This window comes from Acinonyx jubatus, chromosome B1, assembly GCF_027475565.1.
Source record: "Acinonyx jubatus isolate Ajub_Pintada_27869175 chromosome B1, VMU_Ajub_asm_v1.0, whole genome shotgun sequence".
Classification (NCBI taxonomy): Eukaryota; Metazoa; Chordata; class Mammalia; order Carnivora; family Felidae; genus Acinonyx; species Acinonyx jubatus.
In genome coordinates this window covers 1,076,548-1,094,373 of record NC_069382.1, presented here as the reverse complement: position 1 = coordinate 1,094,373, position 17,826 = coordinate 1,076,548, and the positions used below count along the sequence as shown (strand labels likewise).

General features: G+C 52.1%; 1 protein-coding gene and 1 long non-coding RNA gene across 10 annotated transcripts in view; one reads left to right on the top strand and one right to left on the bottom strand.

The window, feature by feature from the left end:
- The window catches only part of DLGAP2 (DLG associated protein 2), a 770,542-nt gene that overhangs the window by 45,951 nt on the left and 706,765 nt on the right, over window positions 1-17,826 (bottom strand). For all 9 annotated transcript variants that reach the window (XM_027049960.2, XM_053216207.1, XM_027049964.2 and 6 more), the window contains one exon: window positions 10,530-10,749. In XM_027049960.2, coding sequence (XP_026905761.1) covers window positions 10,530-10,749 — 220 coding nt within the window. The remainder of the gene's footprint in view (window positions 1-10,529; window positions 10,750-17,826) is intronic.
- On the top strand, window positions 3,069-6,906 carry LOC128314294 (uncharacterized). Its single transcript, XR_008295775.1, has 2 exons — window positions 3,069-4,380; window positions 6,508-6,906. It is a non-coding gene; the product is annotated as an uncharacterized LOC128314294 (long non-coding RNA).

Genomic DNA, 17,826 nt, shown 5'->3' with positions numbered 1-17,826 from the left:
GGGAATGCTTTACGCACGGGAGCATGTTTCCTGTCTTCCATTTGACGACTTCCTCACCACGTGTATCCACAGAGGCACAAATCTCATGATCCAAGTCCTTACGCCTAAACCCAGTTCACCGTGTGTGTGTGTCTGTGCGTGTGCAGCACTCTACATTTTCAGCGTCTGAACAACAGTTCACAGAGTAAGCTCAAAAATAATCCACCGCATTCAACCTTTTCCTCCAAACTGGGGACCATTAAAAAGAGCAAACATACACTGTGTGGCCTGATCCCACTGCTAGAAATAGGTGATAGGCAGCTAACACTCGCAGAGTTTTCAATGTCTCTGGAATCTTCCTGAAGGCAAAAGGAAGTTAGTGATGGAATTTTTTCTTCACTTAGAAAAATTTTTTGACATATGTGTGTTTCCCTTTTGGCCATCTGGAACTTTAGAGAAAGGTGGTTCCCTCAAATTCGGTTCACATGCCTGAGTAATTCTTACTGTGCAGGGTCACAGGCAGTGTTCTGTAGTTAGGGGGCCATGGAGGGCCCGTTCTCAGAGGCGTCAGATGTCGTCTGAGGAAGGAGTCACCAGCATGGCTGCCCATCCTGGAGAGGCCTCTGCTTAGGCCTTCTCTGCACAGTAATCTTTAGGGTATAACTTGCTTGTCTCTCTCCTACAGTCCTTCCCACCACAAACCAGCTCGGGGTTCCACTTCTTGGGGGTTTTGTTGGGGGAAGCCAGCTCCAGGGTAACCTTGGCCTGATTTCTGTGACAGCCTCGATTCAACAGGGAGAGTGCCTGGGGGTCTGGGCGGCGAGGCACGACAGCAGAGGCTCGGAGGAGGGCAGTCGGAGCCGGGGAGAGGCCCCCGTGGGCCTCTGGGTAGCCGCAGTCCTGACGAAGCCTCGTGAAATCCACGAGACTCGAGGGGCCCCCTCTGCAGGGACACGGGGATCTTGGTCAGCTGGTACTGGGATCCCAAGGGCCTTGCTGCCTTGTGGGAGCCGTGCCATTGTTTCGGCCCTGGGCTCACCCCAAAATGACGGAGGCTGTGTTTCTTGGTGTGTCAGGCACGAGGGTAAGGCGCTCAGAATTGGGGTTGGATTTCTTTAAGAAAATAAATGACTGTATTACTCCTTGCACGTCTGTGTCGCAGATGGTCGAATCATATGTCACACAGACCATCTAGAGGATGTGTGGGTGCCTGTCAACTGGGGCTGCCCACAGCAGCAGATCTAAAAGAAAAAGACCCATCTAGATGTTGGAGATAATAGCCAAGTACATGGGGGGAGGGCTTAAATATTGAATTTAAAATATTAAGTCAGTGCAAACTGTTCATATAAATGGATTTAAATATTTTATAAGCTGTAGATTCTTAAGTCCATTATTTATGCATTCAGCAAATATCCATGGAGTCCTGTGCCGCATGGGGGTAGATGAGGAGATTGGGGGGCCCTAAATTCACCTGGACAGTCTCCCCAAGGGCCTCCAGCACAGGCGTGGCCTTCCGTCAGTCCTGGGAAGTACATTAACTAAAGATAAATGATGGCCTGTAACGGAGTTTGTGACTGCTTCGGGCAGGATGTCCCAGCTTGTCAGTACCAGTGCTGTTGGAAATAATAATGGGATTTGTGGTTGCCAGCTGGTGTCATTGGAGCTGCTGGGTTGAGCCGGAGACGCCTCTGTGACCAGCTCACCGTGACAGACCCCCGCCATGAGCAAAGCATGGGCTTTCCATGCCACGGTGCTTTGCTGCCACACTGGGGGTGATATGACACCTGGGACGAGGCATGTCCTGTGGGACCAGCAGTGTCGGGGGGAGGAAACCCACCCCTGAGACTCCTTAGGGTCCATGTTGTTACCCTGGTGTTGGGTGTGACACAGCCAAGGGAAAAGCTATCCTGCGAGGATAATCTGTGTGAGTCCGACAAATCCCTCCAGCCATGGAACATGCAGGGTGATTCTCGTGTGATGCATGCAAGCCCTTCTACGTGTGGACCCTGTTCTGGATGTTTCTGACAGCACGTCTGACCACTCCTAACAGGTGCCTGCTCTCATAGCCCCTACGTTTTAGTAGCGGAAGACAACACACAAACAAAAAGCTCTGATAGCAATTATCTACAAGAAAACCAACGACTACAAATATGGAAAACTGAGCATATCTGGCCTCGCTGCTGTGGGGAGAGACACCCCACCGTGACGCCTGGCGGTCAGAGCGTGTCACACCCACTGTGATGCGTGGTGGCCAGAGCAGGGCCCCCGACCTTCCCGCGAGCTCTGACCCCTCAGCAGCGCAGTGCCCACTGACTCCTTCTCAAGATAATGTTTTAGCCCCAGAACATAAAATGCAGAGGATTAAAAAGCCTACGCGGAAATACAGTCGTCAGAGTTACCGAACCTTTGCGGTAACGTGCGCACCGGTGCAGTAACGAGACTGGCGTCAGGACTAACAACTACTGGGATTTCAAAGCCTGATGAACGCAAAGGATGTGTTGAGACAGCGCCCAGAACTGAGGGTTGTTGCCGTCTGAGTCCCGTGCTGACCAAGTCACGGGGAGGTGGGTGTGTTGGTGCGTAACCGAGGGGACTCCTCCAGTCAGAGGTTAGTAAAGATAGAAACCCGCTATTTAACCCACCTACGTTCACTCAGCCTCGAGTCTTGAATGTATTAGGGACGCTTCGGGCCCTGGCCTCCACATGGGACATCAGCTCCGGAGCAAGTGGCCGCCAACAGAGCGACAGGGTGTGGCCACCTTCCTCCTCCCAGTGTGGACGCATCCGGGAGAGCGCGACGGATGCTGTGTCCCTGGGACACAGGCCTTTAACCCCACAGACCTCTGCAGCCCCGACCGCCCGCACCGGTCGAGCCCCACAAGCCGAGGCTGTGTGCCCTCTGAGCGTTGGGTCACTTCTGAAGCTTGACCTCTCTCTCCCTTCCCTGCGGGCTCATCCAGCACTCACCCCTGCTTCTCCTTTTTAAACTGGAGTTTCCTGTGCCTTCTGGCTCCCGCTGCTCCTGACAGGCCTGGCTGACTAGCCCCCTCTCGTGGCACGCAGTCCTGGTGGCCGGGACCCGATCTCAGGCCCCGGTGTGCACAGCCAGGCGGGATTTCCTTGGCTGGTTGGTGCCCACGGCCGCGGGGAGAGTGTGGGCTCTGGAAGGTAGCAAACATTAGCGCCCCGTCTGAGCCTCGGCCAGACTTTCCCACGGGGAGCCTGTCGTCCTGGAGGCCACCTCCCTGTAGCCGCGTAACACCTGTCACCTGGATATTTCTGAAATTAATGGGGTTTTTAACACTTTTGGATACCTGTTTATATCACAAATGTAGCTTTTTGACATCCGTGACACCTTTCACTTTATTATTTCATTTTTTACAGTCTGTTTATTTATTTTGAGAGAGAGTGAGAGAGAGTGAGAGGGAGAGAGATAATCCCTGTGCTGTCAGCACAGAGCCCCCTCGGGGCTCGATCCCATGAACCAAGATCACGACCTGAGCCAATATCAAGGGTCGGACACTTAACTGACATAGCTACCCGGGCTCCCTGACATCTTTCATTTTAACGAACCCTCCCCTGTCCCCAGCCATGAGGACAACAGGTTCTGATTTAGCTTTTTAACATCTCAGTCATGTGCCAGAGTGAAGGGCTGTTGGTAAAAACCCTTTGAGCTACTAGTCTGACCATTTTAACTAGGGAGCCACGGAAGTATGCTGGGAGCCCACTGTATGGGCTGGGGCTGTGTGAGAAGAAGAACCACAAAGGGAGGTCCATGTACGTTCACCCAGAGATTTGGCGCAAGGAGCCGGCTCACGCAGTATGGGGGCTGACCAGACCCAGGGTGTGCAGGGAGAGTCAGCACGCTGGCGCCCCGCGAGAGTAGATGCTGCACTGGCCCGAAGCTGGGGGGCCAGAGACCCAGCAACAGTCCACGTATCAGTTCAAGTTTCCAGGGAGCAAAAAGCTGATTCCCCAATTTGAAGACAGTCAGGCAGGAGGAATTCTCTCCTACTCATAGGCGGGTCAGCTTTTCATTCTAGTCAGGCCTTCAACTGATTGGGTGTGGCCCACCCGGAGGGCCCTCTGCTTTCTCCGTCTACCGATTCAAATGTTGACTCAGCAGAAAACAAAAAACAAAAAACACACCCTCACATAAGCACCTAGAATAGTGTTTGACTAAATGTCTGGCTCAGTCAAGGTGACACAGAAGGTTAACCGTCAGGTGTCATACTTGTAATTTTCCAACATTCCTCAGAACAACTACGCTTTCGTCCTCAACCACCAGCACAGAGCAAAACTCCACCGGGTGTGCACGACACAGCGGGAGGGCCGGAGTGGCCAGGACGGGCTGGAAGCGAGAAGCCTGATTCTCTTCATACACGGATGATGCTTCAAAGGGTAATTTTTTGAACTACGTTTTATTTTCAACCTAATAGTTAATACAAAGTGCATGTCAAATTCGTAATAATTAGGGGTAAGAAACTTCCATTTAAATTCATTTTTACAAATGGGGCACCTGGGTGGCTCAGTCAGTTAAGTGGCCGACTTCGGCACAAGTCATGATCTCACAGTCTGTGAGTTCTAGCCCCGCGTCGGGCTCTGTGCTGACAGCTCAGAGCCTGGAGCCTGCTTCAGATTCTGTGTCTCCCTCTCTCTCTCTCTGCCCCTCCCCTGTTCTCTATCTCAAAAATAATTTAAAAAAAATAAAGTGAGCAGTTCTAACTAACACTGACATCAGTATTGTGATTCAGTTCATCCTTTGCTTGGGTATTTTTTTTTTCAAATTTTAATTTAAATTGCAGTTAGTTAACATATAGTTAACTAACCAAAGGATAATTTTTTTTAAAAAAAGGCTCATTCTCCAGAATCTAGGAACTCCTAATCAGAAACCATACCATTTTTGAGTAAGTCCAAAATTGTCACATTAAGTTGTCTTAAGTGTCTCTTGGAACCCATAAGCAAAGAAAGGAATCTGAAGTTACAAAAGTAACAAATGAATCATAATTTTTAAAGTGCGTTTTAAAGATAGCATATGTGAAATTATTAGGTCTGGATAATCATAAACTCAAAGGTATACATAGGACTTTCTGATCAGATTCTTCTCATTTCTAACATTAATTTATATCCTACATCATTGCACAGAAAGAAAACTAAATACTGACTTTTGGAGATGTGATTTAAAAGCATTGCATTGCTACAGTATTTTCTTTCCTGAGAGAGGAAAAGTATTTTCTTTTCAACCTTCTCAGGATGTTTTATGAATTTTATGAATTTTTATAACTTGTCTCAATATAATGCTTTTAAAACTAACATGTTATAAGGAATAAAAGCCATAATATCAATGTTTTTCAAATATATTTATGAGATGTTGTAAGTATATGAAATAGTGAATATAACCATAGCCTCAAGTTTTGGGCATCTAACATCTCTACATCTTTAAAAGGAAGTTCATTTTAAAAATAAATGAATGCTGGGATTTCTTGGTTTTAATAAATACTTTTTTGTTGGAACTTGTGTGATCAGGGAGTGGGGAGGAAGGAGTTTATGTGGCACCTAAACTGATTAGGAGAATGAATCACGGAAGGCTTCCTGGAAGCAAGGATTTCACAGTTGCATCTTAAGGCATAGCTAGGAATTACATACAGAAAGCCAGGGGAGTGAGTTCTGGGCTGGGCAGAGCGTGTGCAAAGCTCGGCAGTGAGAGGGTCTCAGGTGAGTGGGTACCAGCCGAGGTGACGGGGAGCTGTGGGGCAAGCCTGGGTCAGGTCACCCAGGGTCAGACGGCCCCACAGGGAATGGCCCTTCACTCGCTGCTAACAGGAAGCCGAGAGAGAGGGTGCCAGGCGGGTATGTTTGCATTGGGCTATGATTTATATTGTATTTAACTCTGTTCCATTAATTTTGGGGGGCCGTATTTTTAGAAAGAAGATCCTAGGAGTGTGGAGTGTGGGGTGGGCAGCGGATGAGAAGTCCAAGAGGGGGGCCAGTTAGAAGGCCATGCAGAGGCCCAGGGAGCACGCCAAGGGCGTGCAGCACAGAGGGGTCACGCGGTGGAGCATGTGGCTATTCGCAGGGCACGCGAGGCAGCTTCCGTGGCCCCCACCGTGTGGTTGAATGACTCCCTGGCCCAGCTATCGGCTTACGCACGCAGGCACTTGCTTCCTTGTTCACCCCCGGGTACTCATTTTACGGGGTGTGAAGGGACCAGTTTGGCTGGCTTCCTTCCAAGAAGTTAAACAACTCTTAGAGTAACTAAGGTTGTCGTTGCTGTCGTGATGGCGGCACAGAATTTCCCGCGTGGATCTCTGACTGAGAGGGAAGAGCACATTGCGTTCTTGGGGCTTGCCCGCCACCAGCCAGGTAAACTGAGGGCCCCCTCCTCTGTGTCCAGGTAACTGCACAGTTTCGCTCACTGGTCCTGAGGGTGGAGGCTGTCTTTCGCTTGTTGACCCGGAGGTTATATAGTCCAAGGAATCACAGGCAATTAGAATCGCACAGACTATGTCCCAACGTTTCTGTATCCAGGCGGCGTATCCTGACTTCTTCTGACGTGCAAGTCCACAGGCCAGGGGGAGCCGCCACGTAAGAGCTCTGCAGACACAACTGCTAACCTCCACGGATCTCAGCACCACGGCCAGACCCACAAAGGATGCGAACGTCCCAGTCTTCATCCCTTGTCCCCGAACCTCAGATGCCACACGTGGCAATGAGGTCAGAGACATGGCTGTGGCAGGACGTCCGCTTCCAGGAGAGCATGGAGGAGAGCCCTCCACGTCACCTTTCCACAGGTCAGGGGATTCACGACACTCCTGGCCAGGAGCCTCGACTGGATTTGGTTTCCCGTCAGCAGGAGGAGCTTGGATTTAGTACACGCCCAGCAGAGCAGTGGGCACCCCATGCGTCTGTGTGACTGAGAGGAAGATCTCCTGGCGTGGTTCCAGAGAAGACCCCCTCCATCCATCTGTCCATCCGTCCATCCGTCCATCCGTTCACGCATGCGCCCAGCCAATATTTACTATAATGATGTGGTAGTCCTGTTAGGGTGGTCTGGATGCCCACACCCCCAGATGTCCACATCTAATCTCTGGGACCGTAACTATGTCACCTTACACGCCACCCTTGGGTCGTGTGGGGCCCGATGGCATCACAGCCCTTATGTGAGGGAGGCAAGGGTGCCAGAGTCCGAGAAGGAGACGCGGTGGGTGACGGAAATGGGCCGTGTGGCTGGGGGCGTATTGGGAAGGCGGTCAGACCCTAGAAGCCAGGACATCTTGGAAGCAGATTCTTACATGCCCCCCTGAGGGACAGGTTATTATTGAAATATAAACAACAGGATAAAAATAAATTTATGGCTGTTTCCTCTGTTCATGCTTTGTATGGATTTTCCCTTTGTTTTAATGACTTCTAGAATCAGCTGTGACACTTGTTGAAAGAACTTCTGACCCAGAGAAAAATCATTATAATCTAATGTCATAGCATTTTTCTCCATAATATCAATGACACGCTCTCCCTAGAAAAGTTGGGTGAAATGCATATTTAGACAAGTAAATCTTTCTGATAAATCATTTCACCGACGAGAAAGAAACCATGTGTGAAATGAAAGTTAGATGTTTTGAAAACTGCTCCGTTTAAGGACAGGACTAATCGATAGGTGTATTCCTTATAATGAAAGACAGCGCAGGAGAAACGTGGTCCACGCCTATCGGGGGTCCCTGGACAGCACAGGAACGGACTCTGTTTCTGAATCTCCACGTGCCTTTAAGGGCCGAGGGAGAAAACAGGTGACATCCAGTCACTCCTAGCCAGCCACCCATTCCTGATGGCACCCACCTGTCAGTGTTTAAAATAGAATGTCTGACACATATTTTCACATTCTTAATAAACCTGTCATGCACATATTTGATACTTAATGGCTACTAGATGCATATTAAAATCACACGTTCATCCTTGTTCAAGGGGACATAGCCTCATGACAGCAGCTTCCACTTTTCAAGCCGCAAGAAGAAACATATTTAAATACATCTGAGACTTCCAAATAATCACTGTGAATGATTTTGAAAATAGCTTGTTTTGGAATTATTTTCAAGAGAGTTTTAGAACCATAAAAGAAAATCAATTTGTCAAAATAATCTGTCTCTCTCTCTCCACACACACACACATACACACCTACCCATGTAACTATGAAATGTCAACGTTGCTCTACGGTCTTCTAACTATTTTAATATAAAATGACTGAGATCACATTTTGCCTCGAAGATTCAGACACGAAGCTCTGAATCAGATCGGAAGCTTAGCGGGCGTTTACATCCTGTGTCGTTTGATGGTTTTCCCCCCAATTTTGTATTTCTATGATGTTGCAGGTAGGGATTTTTCATTCATCTTATTAACCAGACAACTGCTGCATACCCTCCCAATTCTATCTGGGAAGTGAGATTATCAATATACGCAGTGTGGGGCACCTGGGTGGTTCAGTTGGTTGAGTGACCGACTTTGGCTCAGGTCATGATCTCACGGTCTGTGAGTTTGAGCCCCGCGTCGGGCTCTGTGCTGACAGCCCGGAGCCTGGAGCCGGCTTCGGATTCTGTGTCTCCCTCTCTCTCTCTGCCCCTCCCCGACTCATGCTCTGTCTCTCTCTGTCTCAGAAATAAATAAACATAAAAAAAAATGAAAAAAATATATGCAGTGCTTAGGGTAAAACCGGAAATGGTGGAATAATGACCCCTTTTCTGTGTCTGCAGAATGAGATTCCCAGCAGGTCACCTGTTTCTCAGACCCTTCCCCAAGTCTGCACCCTGTCCCCTCTGGCCTGGAGGAGATCTTGGCTCAATAACTAGGCCAAGGTCTGGTAGAAACTCTGGAGGGAAGTATGTTTTGGGACTTATTTGGTGCGTACATTTTGGGAACACAACAACATGTTCGGGAAAATGACACAAATCAGAATTTTAGTGTGAGTTCTGCACGGGTTCTTGCGTGATCTCTATGAAAACTATCTTATTTTTATTCTCCCATAACGACAAACACGATAAAGTCATTTTCTGCCAGGTAATTATCGTTTCAAAGCATTTCTGAAGACCGTGAAAGGGCCTGTCGCTTGCTTATACGAGACATTCAACAAATATTGGCGAGTAGATCAGTAAAGATCTCCAAAAGTGTACTTTTTAAAAGGCAGTGCTTGTGAAGTTCATTACCTCCCTAAGTTCCTAATGTGGCCATTTCCCACAAAGGCCACAGTGTGGGGGGTGGTCCATGACCTCGCTGCAGGGTGTCACGGACTTCCTAAGATACAGGGCACCTAGGAGGAGGCCCGGTGGCTCAGCCCCACCACCCACAGGCCCCATCACAGTGGCACATCTGTGACAGATGTCACACGGGGTATGCCCACGGCACTGCCCTATCATCTCCACAGAGTTGTGCTTTGGGGACGCAGCACCCCACGGTCCTGTGCGCCTCTTCCGAACACCCCAAGGCTTCACGGTCAAGAAGTGTCACCAACCCTCCACTTGGGTGCCCCTGGCCACACAAGAAGATCACTGAGGACCCACACACACATGCCCTTTGATGAATTATTCACAGCTACTTCTGAAATCTGAGAGTCAGCAAGTCGACAAGCCTAGGTGCTCGAGGGCCAGCATCCTGAAACAAGGCTGGCGTCCAGGGTGTCCTTTCCCGTCTGCTGCTAGCCAACCACGTGCCGTCCTCTCCCGAAGTGGCAGGACGGTGGGGATGCCCCACAGCCCTCCCTCCTCCTCACCCTGCTCCTCGTCACCACCACGCCCCCACAGCTCTCTTCTCAGACTGTCCCCTCCCTGCTCTGACAGTGTTCAGATGACCTCGCTCCCCAACTCTGCCCGTTTCTGACTTTCTCCGCTTGGCCTTTATGTGGGGCTCGGCGAACGTTTATTGCTTGCTGTGTTTTATGGTTTCTCCAGGCCATGTATATTCATTATGTTACAGAAACAGTAACAGCGCAGGGAAATACTGGGCGCTGATATATCGTGTAGGTGCTAAATTTTCAAAGGGGTGGATATGGTTTTCCATAAGAATGGAAGCAAACTGTGACACTGAAGGGGATGATTAGTGAATTTACATGAAGGAAGGATCTGCTCCAAGTGGTGAATCATGTTTATGGATCTGCCCACCAGGCGGCACTCAGAAGGGAGGAGAAGGTGAGGGAGCCCCGGAGTCACTGCACGTCTGCTCGAGTTTTACTGCAATCTATTAAACCTTGGTATTTAAAGCACAGTCACTTTCTAAATGTCAGCCCTTAAACTTTTTTTCCTGCAGAAAACTTTACAGAAGTTATACCTGATTATTTGCAAGAACTTTGATACCTAAGAGATTGCATTCTGAGAAAAAGAAAGGTTATCGACAAAAGAAGTGTTTCAAAAGACCGTTGCAAATAGGAAAATGGGACAAATGCAATTTGGGAAAGTTACCAAACGTTCGGAGAGTGTATCGTGTGTGCGGCGAAGGTGCGCCTGCTCCTCTCGGATGGAGACCACACCCCTGCATGGTTCTCACCAGGAAGGCAGAAAGGGCGGCTTTACCTGCTGTGGACCTGACAGTTGGGGTGGTGTTGGAGGGCGTCATCACGGGAATACATTCGTCGTCCTGGGAGTAACCAGCTTGGATGGCTCGGAGGTAACTGTGGCTGCGCGTCCGGAAGCATCCGGGAAGGTCCAGGGCGTCCATGGCCTGGGACTCGACTTCACTGAAGACAGATTCACACACCGACTCGAACTGCCCGTTCATCTCTGCCTCGCTCATCTGGAACAAGAATGCACAGGTGATGGCGAGATGTGGCCAGGTCACGGGAGAAAAAGAAAGAACAAAACTCACCCTGACCTTGAGGTACTGTCTCTTCAGCAGAGTTAATTGGAAATTGGCCTTGGGGCTCCATTAAGCTGAGGGAAGGGCTTTTACTGGGTTATTTCTCACAAACACTAAGAAAAATGTCACTTCTGAGATGTTACTGAAATTCTGAGGGCCCCTGAGGGTGGCTGAAAGGGTGGCCTCCTGGAACCGCCCAGGACAGAAGACAGGACGCGGGTGGAGCTCGGCACCTGGGCGGTGGGTGAGCACACGCTGCTGGTCCCCCCTCCGTCCTGACCCCGGCGCCTGTGTCACCATTCCAGGCTGTCCATGGCCCAGCAACTCTAGGAGCTGAGCCTGCCTCTATGCATCGTCGTGGAAACCAAGCACACATCTGGCAGGAAGCTCATCTCCTTCTCCCCAGGGGAGCAGCAGGACCGTGGGTCCAGCAGAGAAAGACACGGCCAGCGGGCTGTCCATCGCTTCGTCACCAGCCTGTGCCATGTGCGTACTGCCCATGCTGCTGCTCGGCCTGGGATGTTAGGAGACTCACTTCCTTTGACAATTTAGCAGGTGAAGTAATAGTTTTCACACCTGCAATTTAATTTCCAGGTATAGAGTCACCCTGGGAACCTAAAAGGTCCAAATGTGTTAAGAAAACATCGAGGCTTTGGACAGGCGCGGGATTGCAGGTGCTGGGCACACAGGGGCACGCCCATTGGGTTGGCTAGAGGGACTTTGCATGGGGTCAGTGAGCGCTAGCAGGGGACACACTTTTCCTGCCATTCCTGGGTAGTGATCCTTGTGCGTTTCCCAAGAGCCAAACCTACAGGCTTCATCTGGGTGCCCAGTGAAGGGAGGTGCGCTGGAGAGCCAGGATGAAGAGAACAGGGTGCAGAGCAGATGAGACATTAGGAAAGAAAAGCTTAACGGCTTAGCCACTCGTCAGTGAGGACGGGAGGCTCACGGGTCCGCGGGCAGGGCTCTCGGGGTGGGTCACGTGTTAGGCTGAAAGGGACGTTGATAAATGAACCCTCCCCGGCTACTCCTGTGTTGGGTACACCCCTCGGGGGAATCACGCGTGGGTTAGCACGTGTGCACGGGTGGGATGCTTGCTGGTGAAGTCCCCGTGCACCGGCCGGGGCTGGGAGGGGAGGCTCAGTGCACAGGGAGGCGGCGAGGGCTGAGGGGGCACCCCGTGGCCTCTGCTGTCCCTCCAGATCAGTCCCCGGCCCGTCCCTCCTGCCCTGGGTGTTGGGAGGGGCCCACGCCGCCCGGGACGTCTGCCCTGCTTCTCAGGTGGCTTCTCCACGCCCAGCACCCCCTGCTGTCATCGTCCTGCCTCTGTCCTGCACCTGCTGTGTCTGCCTCTCACACCCCAATGTCCCAATGTGCTATCCCACTGCCGGGAAGGCCACCCACGACTTCCAGAACACCCTGCGTGATGCCCACAGATAAAGACACCAGCTCAGTACCTGTGCTCTGCCTGTTTGCAGGGTGAAAGCGGGCGAGAGAAGCTGATCTCCCCTCCAACAGGAAGGAAAACCTGCTTTCTTCCAGAATCTCTAACTGCAGACCTGGATGTGGCCCTGCCTGGCACCACGTGGGGCTCCTGACATGCTGGGAAGTGGCCCCCTTCACAGAGCGAGCATAACCCTCTCTGGTTCTGGAGATGGCTGAGGAAAGTGTGTATGTGTGTGTGTATGTGTGTGTCGGGGGGGAAGAAGGCAGGCCGGCTGCCTGGCCCCCAGTGTGAGGAGGAGAATCTCTGGGTCGCATCGACAGAAAAGACCAGAGGAAGGTTTCTGAAGTTGGAGAGGGGCAGACAAATCAGGGTCAGGACAAAGCAAGACACTCCCATCGTGACAGCCTCACGTTCCCAGTGACGAAGCTTGTGGGACACACACCTGCTGGGTTGAAACATGACATTTCCTGACTACACATTTCTTACACTCTGTTTTCCCTTATGGGGAATTATATCAAGAAGCCTCAGGTCGTTTCATGCCATTTATGTCAAAGACCCACATCAGACAGCCTGAAAAGGCCAAACTCTGAGTGATGGCGCCGGCGTCCCCAGCACCCTGGCCGCGGGGTTTCGCGGACCCCCTCCTGCAAACCCACCGCGGGCCAGGAGCTCTGTCCTTGAGGCAGGACACCATCACACCTGCTCGTGCATCTTAAAGGCTAAAATCTCAGCGAGGACCACTTGGCTAGCACTCACAGCTACAGAAACACATCCGTGAGGTTCTAGAAATGAAGGTGACTCATTTCTCCCAGACAAACAGAAGTAGTTGAGAAGGATCTCCAGACTTGGTCCAGAGAGGACCTGAAATGCTCTGTCCTCTGAGAGCTGATGCATTCACCGACCCTGAGGGGGACTGGGAAAAGTGGGTGTCGTTTTACGTTGGGACTCAAACCACGGCTTGGTCCCCGGGAATCCCAGGAGGGTGCCAAGCCAGTGGGGTAAAAGCTATGGAAAACAATCAGTGTGGCCTGAGGCTTCCTCTGTCTCCCTTCGTGAACCATGAACTCAGAACACAACCGGGCCTGCTTCTGGAAAATGTGGGCACAGAACAGCCAAAGCGGGGCAACCTGGGGAAGTGGGGGTGACAGGGTGACTGTCCAGTCTGTGGCAGGGCCGGGGGTGGGCTCTGCAGAGGTCATGACGGATGGCGAGCAGACACGGCCCCGCACGTGGCCGCCATGGAAAACAGGGTGGCGGTTCTTCCAGAGATTAAACGTCGAACCGCTGTGGTCCGGGGAGGCCACTTTGGGGTATTTGCCCACAGGAACTGAAAGCAGGGACTGGGGAGGACATATACTTGTAAACCCACGCGTGCATGGTGGACTGCCACTGTGATGTGGACGGACCGTGAGGGCACTTGCCGGGGGAAAGAAGCCAGTCATACAAGGAAAGACGCCGGGTGAGTCCGCTGGCTGGAGGTCCAGGGGACTCACGTCCACAGAGACATGGAGGTGGTGGCACCGGGGACACCGGCCAGTGTTTGGTAGGGACAGAGTCTGCATTCTGCCAGATGGAAGAGGTCTGGAGATGGACGGTGAGGGGCACTGAACGAGCGTGTGACACCGCTGGCCCGCACACTGAAACACGGTCAAGATGGAAAGTTCTGTCACGGATATTTTACCACAATTTTTAAGAATTTCCTTTAAGAAGGAAGCCATCACCGTGCCAGAGGTTTTTAAAGAGGAAGAGAGAAAAGGGGGCCGCATGACAGTGGTGTGGCCGGAAGATGTGGGGAAGGCAAGTGTGCTTCCTCAGCCAGGATGCAGAGGTCCCAGAGATCCCACCACACCGGACCCCAGCACCACCTGCAAGTTCTAGGGCATGCCGGACCCCCAGCACCACCTGCCAGCTCTCAGATACACCGGACCCCCAGCACCACCTGCCAGCTCTCAGATATGCCGGATCCCCAGCACCACCTGCAAGTTCTAGGGCACGCCGGACCCCCAGCACCACCTGCCAGCTCTCAGATACGCCGGACCCCCAGCACCACCTGCCAGCTCTCAGATATGCCGGACCCCCAGCACCACCTGCAAGTTCTAGGGCACGCCGGACCCCCAGCACCACCTGCCAGCTCTCAGATACGCCGGACCCCCAGCACCACCTGCAGATTCTAGGACAGGCCGGATCCCCAGCACCACCTGCAAGTTCTAGGACACACCGGACCCCAGCACCACCTGCAAGTTCTAGGACACACCGGACCCCCAGCACCACCTGCAAGTTCTAGGACACACCGGACCCCCAGCACCACCTGCAAGTTCTAGGACACACCGGACCCCCAGCACCACCTGCAAGTTCTAGGACACGCCGGACCCCCAGCACCACCTGCAAGTTCTAGGACATGCCGGACCCCTAGCACCACCTGCCAGTTCCAAGAAACAGAATTACCCTGATGGTGGATGCACTGAAACAAAGCAAATGTGCAGCCTGAGCAGTGATGAGCTCAGGAGGCTGGGAGGGCATCAGAGCCACCCCGAAGGTGAGAACAGCCGGGGGTGGGGGGAGAGTGTGGCAGATCCCCGCTGGCTGGAGGCTGTGATTTCACTCCTGCTGAGGTGCCCTTCCTGCACCGCAGCTCGGCTGTGCCTCCCCACGTGTGCCTTCCATCTGCAGTGAGGGGCCAGGGGAAGGTCTGGGGACCCACTTCACAGCCTGAGGATGAGTAGGGATGTGTCCTTGCAGCTTGCTTGGAGGGGGCTGGGACTCATAAGGAGCGCCCGACCCCAGGAGTGCCAGCATGTGTGGGCAGTGGGCATCTGCATGGCTTTGTGACCCCTCCAGGTGGGACACAGGCCTTCCACATGGGGTGTGGGAAGATGACAAGGTGACACAGGAAAGGAGGCTGCTCGGTGTGGTGGGGATGGAGGGGATGGGAGGGTGGCACAGAGCACGGGGCTGGGGTGCCGTCTGCTCATCTCCATGGGTGGCCATGGGACATGCCAGGTGTAGACACGAACCCCTGGTTTGCCCTGGCTGTCAGACAGGTGACTGCTGCGAGACCCAGGGCCTCCCTCGCTGCTGTGTGTCCCCAAGTCTCTGTGCAGCCAGGAAGCAGCTCAGTTCATGTGGCTGGGGACTGCGTCTGCCAGGAAACCACAAGGTCGTGCCCTGCTGGGTGGCCCTGGGTGACAGTCACTGGCAGAGCTCATCACACTGATGGGGACCACACTGCCAGCACACTATCATTTACCAGATGGTGGAGGACTAGGTGGTCTTCAAGCCTATCGCTCCCCGTGCGTTTCTGGGAAATGGAGAACGTGGTCATTCTTCCGGGTAAGGTCTAGACCCAGCCGGACAGACATTACATGTGGTGGGGGTACAACCAACAAGCCCACTGTGTTCTCTGAAACCACAGGGATGTCGTGTTGAGAATAAGAACAGCGCTGGGGTCCCCTGTCTGATGGGCTGACAAACTGGTGAACCCCAGGGAGATAAGGAAAGGCCAGGGAAGGGTCGGCGCCGAAGCGATGGCCCAGACGGCTCAGGCACACAGCGCGTCTGCACCCAGGTGGCCTGTGTCATGCCGACGCCTCCCGAAACGCAACATGTCAATGTGCGTTTCTAGCGTTTTCAGTGCGATTCCTCCAGGTAAGAACTCTCATGGTTAAAAACAAATTCCATCCCTCAAGCTGGTCACTGGGCAGGTGTAACCGCACGTGTACTATTACCGTCCTGGACGCTCACCGCCGGCAACCCCAGGGCATCATCCCAGACCCTCCAAACGCCTACGCGGACTCTTCCCCGGTTCGTGAGCTCAGAGAAGCCGGACCTGAGCTCAAAGACTCAAGCTCAACTCACAGCATGGCTCAGAGATAAGTAAGTCTCACAGGGGCTCAGTTAGACTTTTAATTTCATGTTTGCTGCTCAAGAGATGTTGAGTATTAAAGACGATGGGTGAACTTCTGCAGCTTGGCAACCAAGCCAAGTGTCTCAGGGACACGAGGGGTTCACCAGAGGCAGCACCCCAAAGGCATCGTCCTCGGTTACTGGGAACTGCCTCTTCCTCCCTGACTTGGAGTGCACTGGCCAGGGTGGGACACACAATGACTATAGATCGGTTCCCACGTGTGAAACGGCCCCACCCACCACCAGGGTGCCGGGAGTATCTTAGGGAACTATATGCTTTTTTCAGAATTAAAACTGGAGCGCAATTTAAGTTCTATCCTAGAACTCAGCAATCGGAATCAAAGTCATCAGAGTCTGTAAAACAACCAACTGGTCTACTGTTGCTATTATTTACAACGACGAATCTTTTCAGATACAGAAAGGTGTGAGAGTGTGTTTTTTTTTTTTTTTTACCAACGTATTTTTGGAAATCCCAGCTTGGGTTCACCAAAAACACACATACTTGAGGGTAGTACATGGCTTATGTGTCTGGAAAATAATGATGAGGAGCCCCAGGGAAACTGTTTCATAGGAATGTCTGAAGAGGTATGGTGTGTGTTCAACTGGAATCTGTTTGTTGAGAGCAAGTGAAAACAGAGAGAAAGCGGAATCAGACCCATAAACAGGGAGAACAAACATGGTTGCTGGGGATGGGGGATGGGGAGGGGGGCTGGGCCAAATGGGTGAAGGGGGCGGCAGGTGCAGGCTTCTGATGGAGCAAATGAGTCACAGGAATAACAGGCATGGTGGGGGGGAGGTCATTACATTGTACCAGCAACGTAACAGGACAGATGGTGAGCTCCGCATAGTGTGTGAGAGTCAAATCACTATGTGTAGCCTGAATCTAAGGTAACATCCTGTTGACTGCACTCCAGGAAGGAAGGAAGGAAGGAAGGAAGGAAGGAAGGAAGGAAGGAAGGAAGGAAGGAAGGAAGGAAGGAAGGAAGGAAGGAAGAAGGAAGGAAGGAAGAGAAAGGAAGGAAGGAAGGAAGGAAAAGGAAGGAAGGAAGGAAGGAAGGAAGGAAGGAAGGGAGGGAGGGAAAGGAAGGAAGGAAGGAAGGAAGGAAGGAAGGAAGAAGAAGAAGAAGGAGGAAGGAGGAAGGAAGGAAGGAAGGAAGGAAGGAAGGAAGGAAGGAAGGAAAGAAGGAAGGAGGAAGGAAGGAAGGAGGAAGGAAGGAAGGAGGAAGGAAGGAAGGAAGGAAGGAAGGAAGAATGAAGGAAGAATGAAGGAAGGAAGGAAGGAAGGAAGGAAGGAGGAAGGAAGGAAGGAAGGAAGGAAGGAAGGAAGGAAGGAGGAAGGAAGGAAGGAAGAAGGAAGGAAGGATGGGAAAGGAAGGAAGAGAAAGGAAGGAAGGATGGGAAAGGAAGGAAGAGAAAGGAAGGAAGGATGGGAAAGGAAGGAAGAAAAAGGAAGAAGGAAGGAAGGAAGGAAAGAGAAAGACAAAGCATCTGCAGTGCAAACCTGGCCCTGCTGCAAAGCTCGTGGGTCGCGTGTGACTCTGAGGCCCACTTTGGCGATGCGGCTGCTGGAGGCGGAAAGGCTGCTGGCCTCTCAGGACAGGTGTGCGGGCATGGGGAAGGGTGCCTCTGGGCACAGCCGCTCTCTTTAGCTACCACCTCCTGCC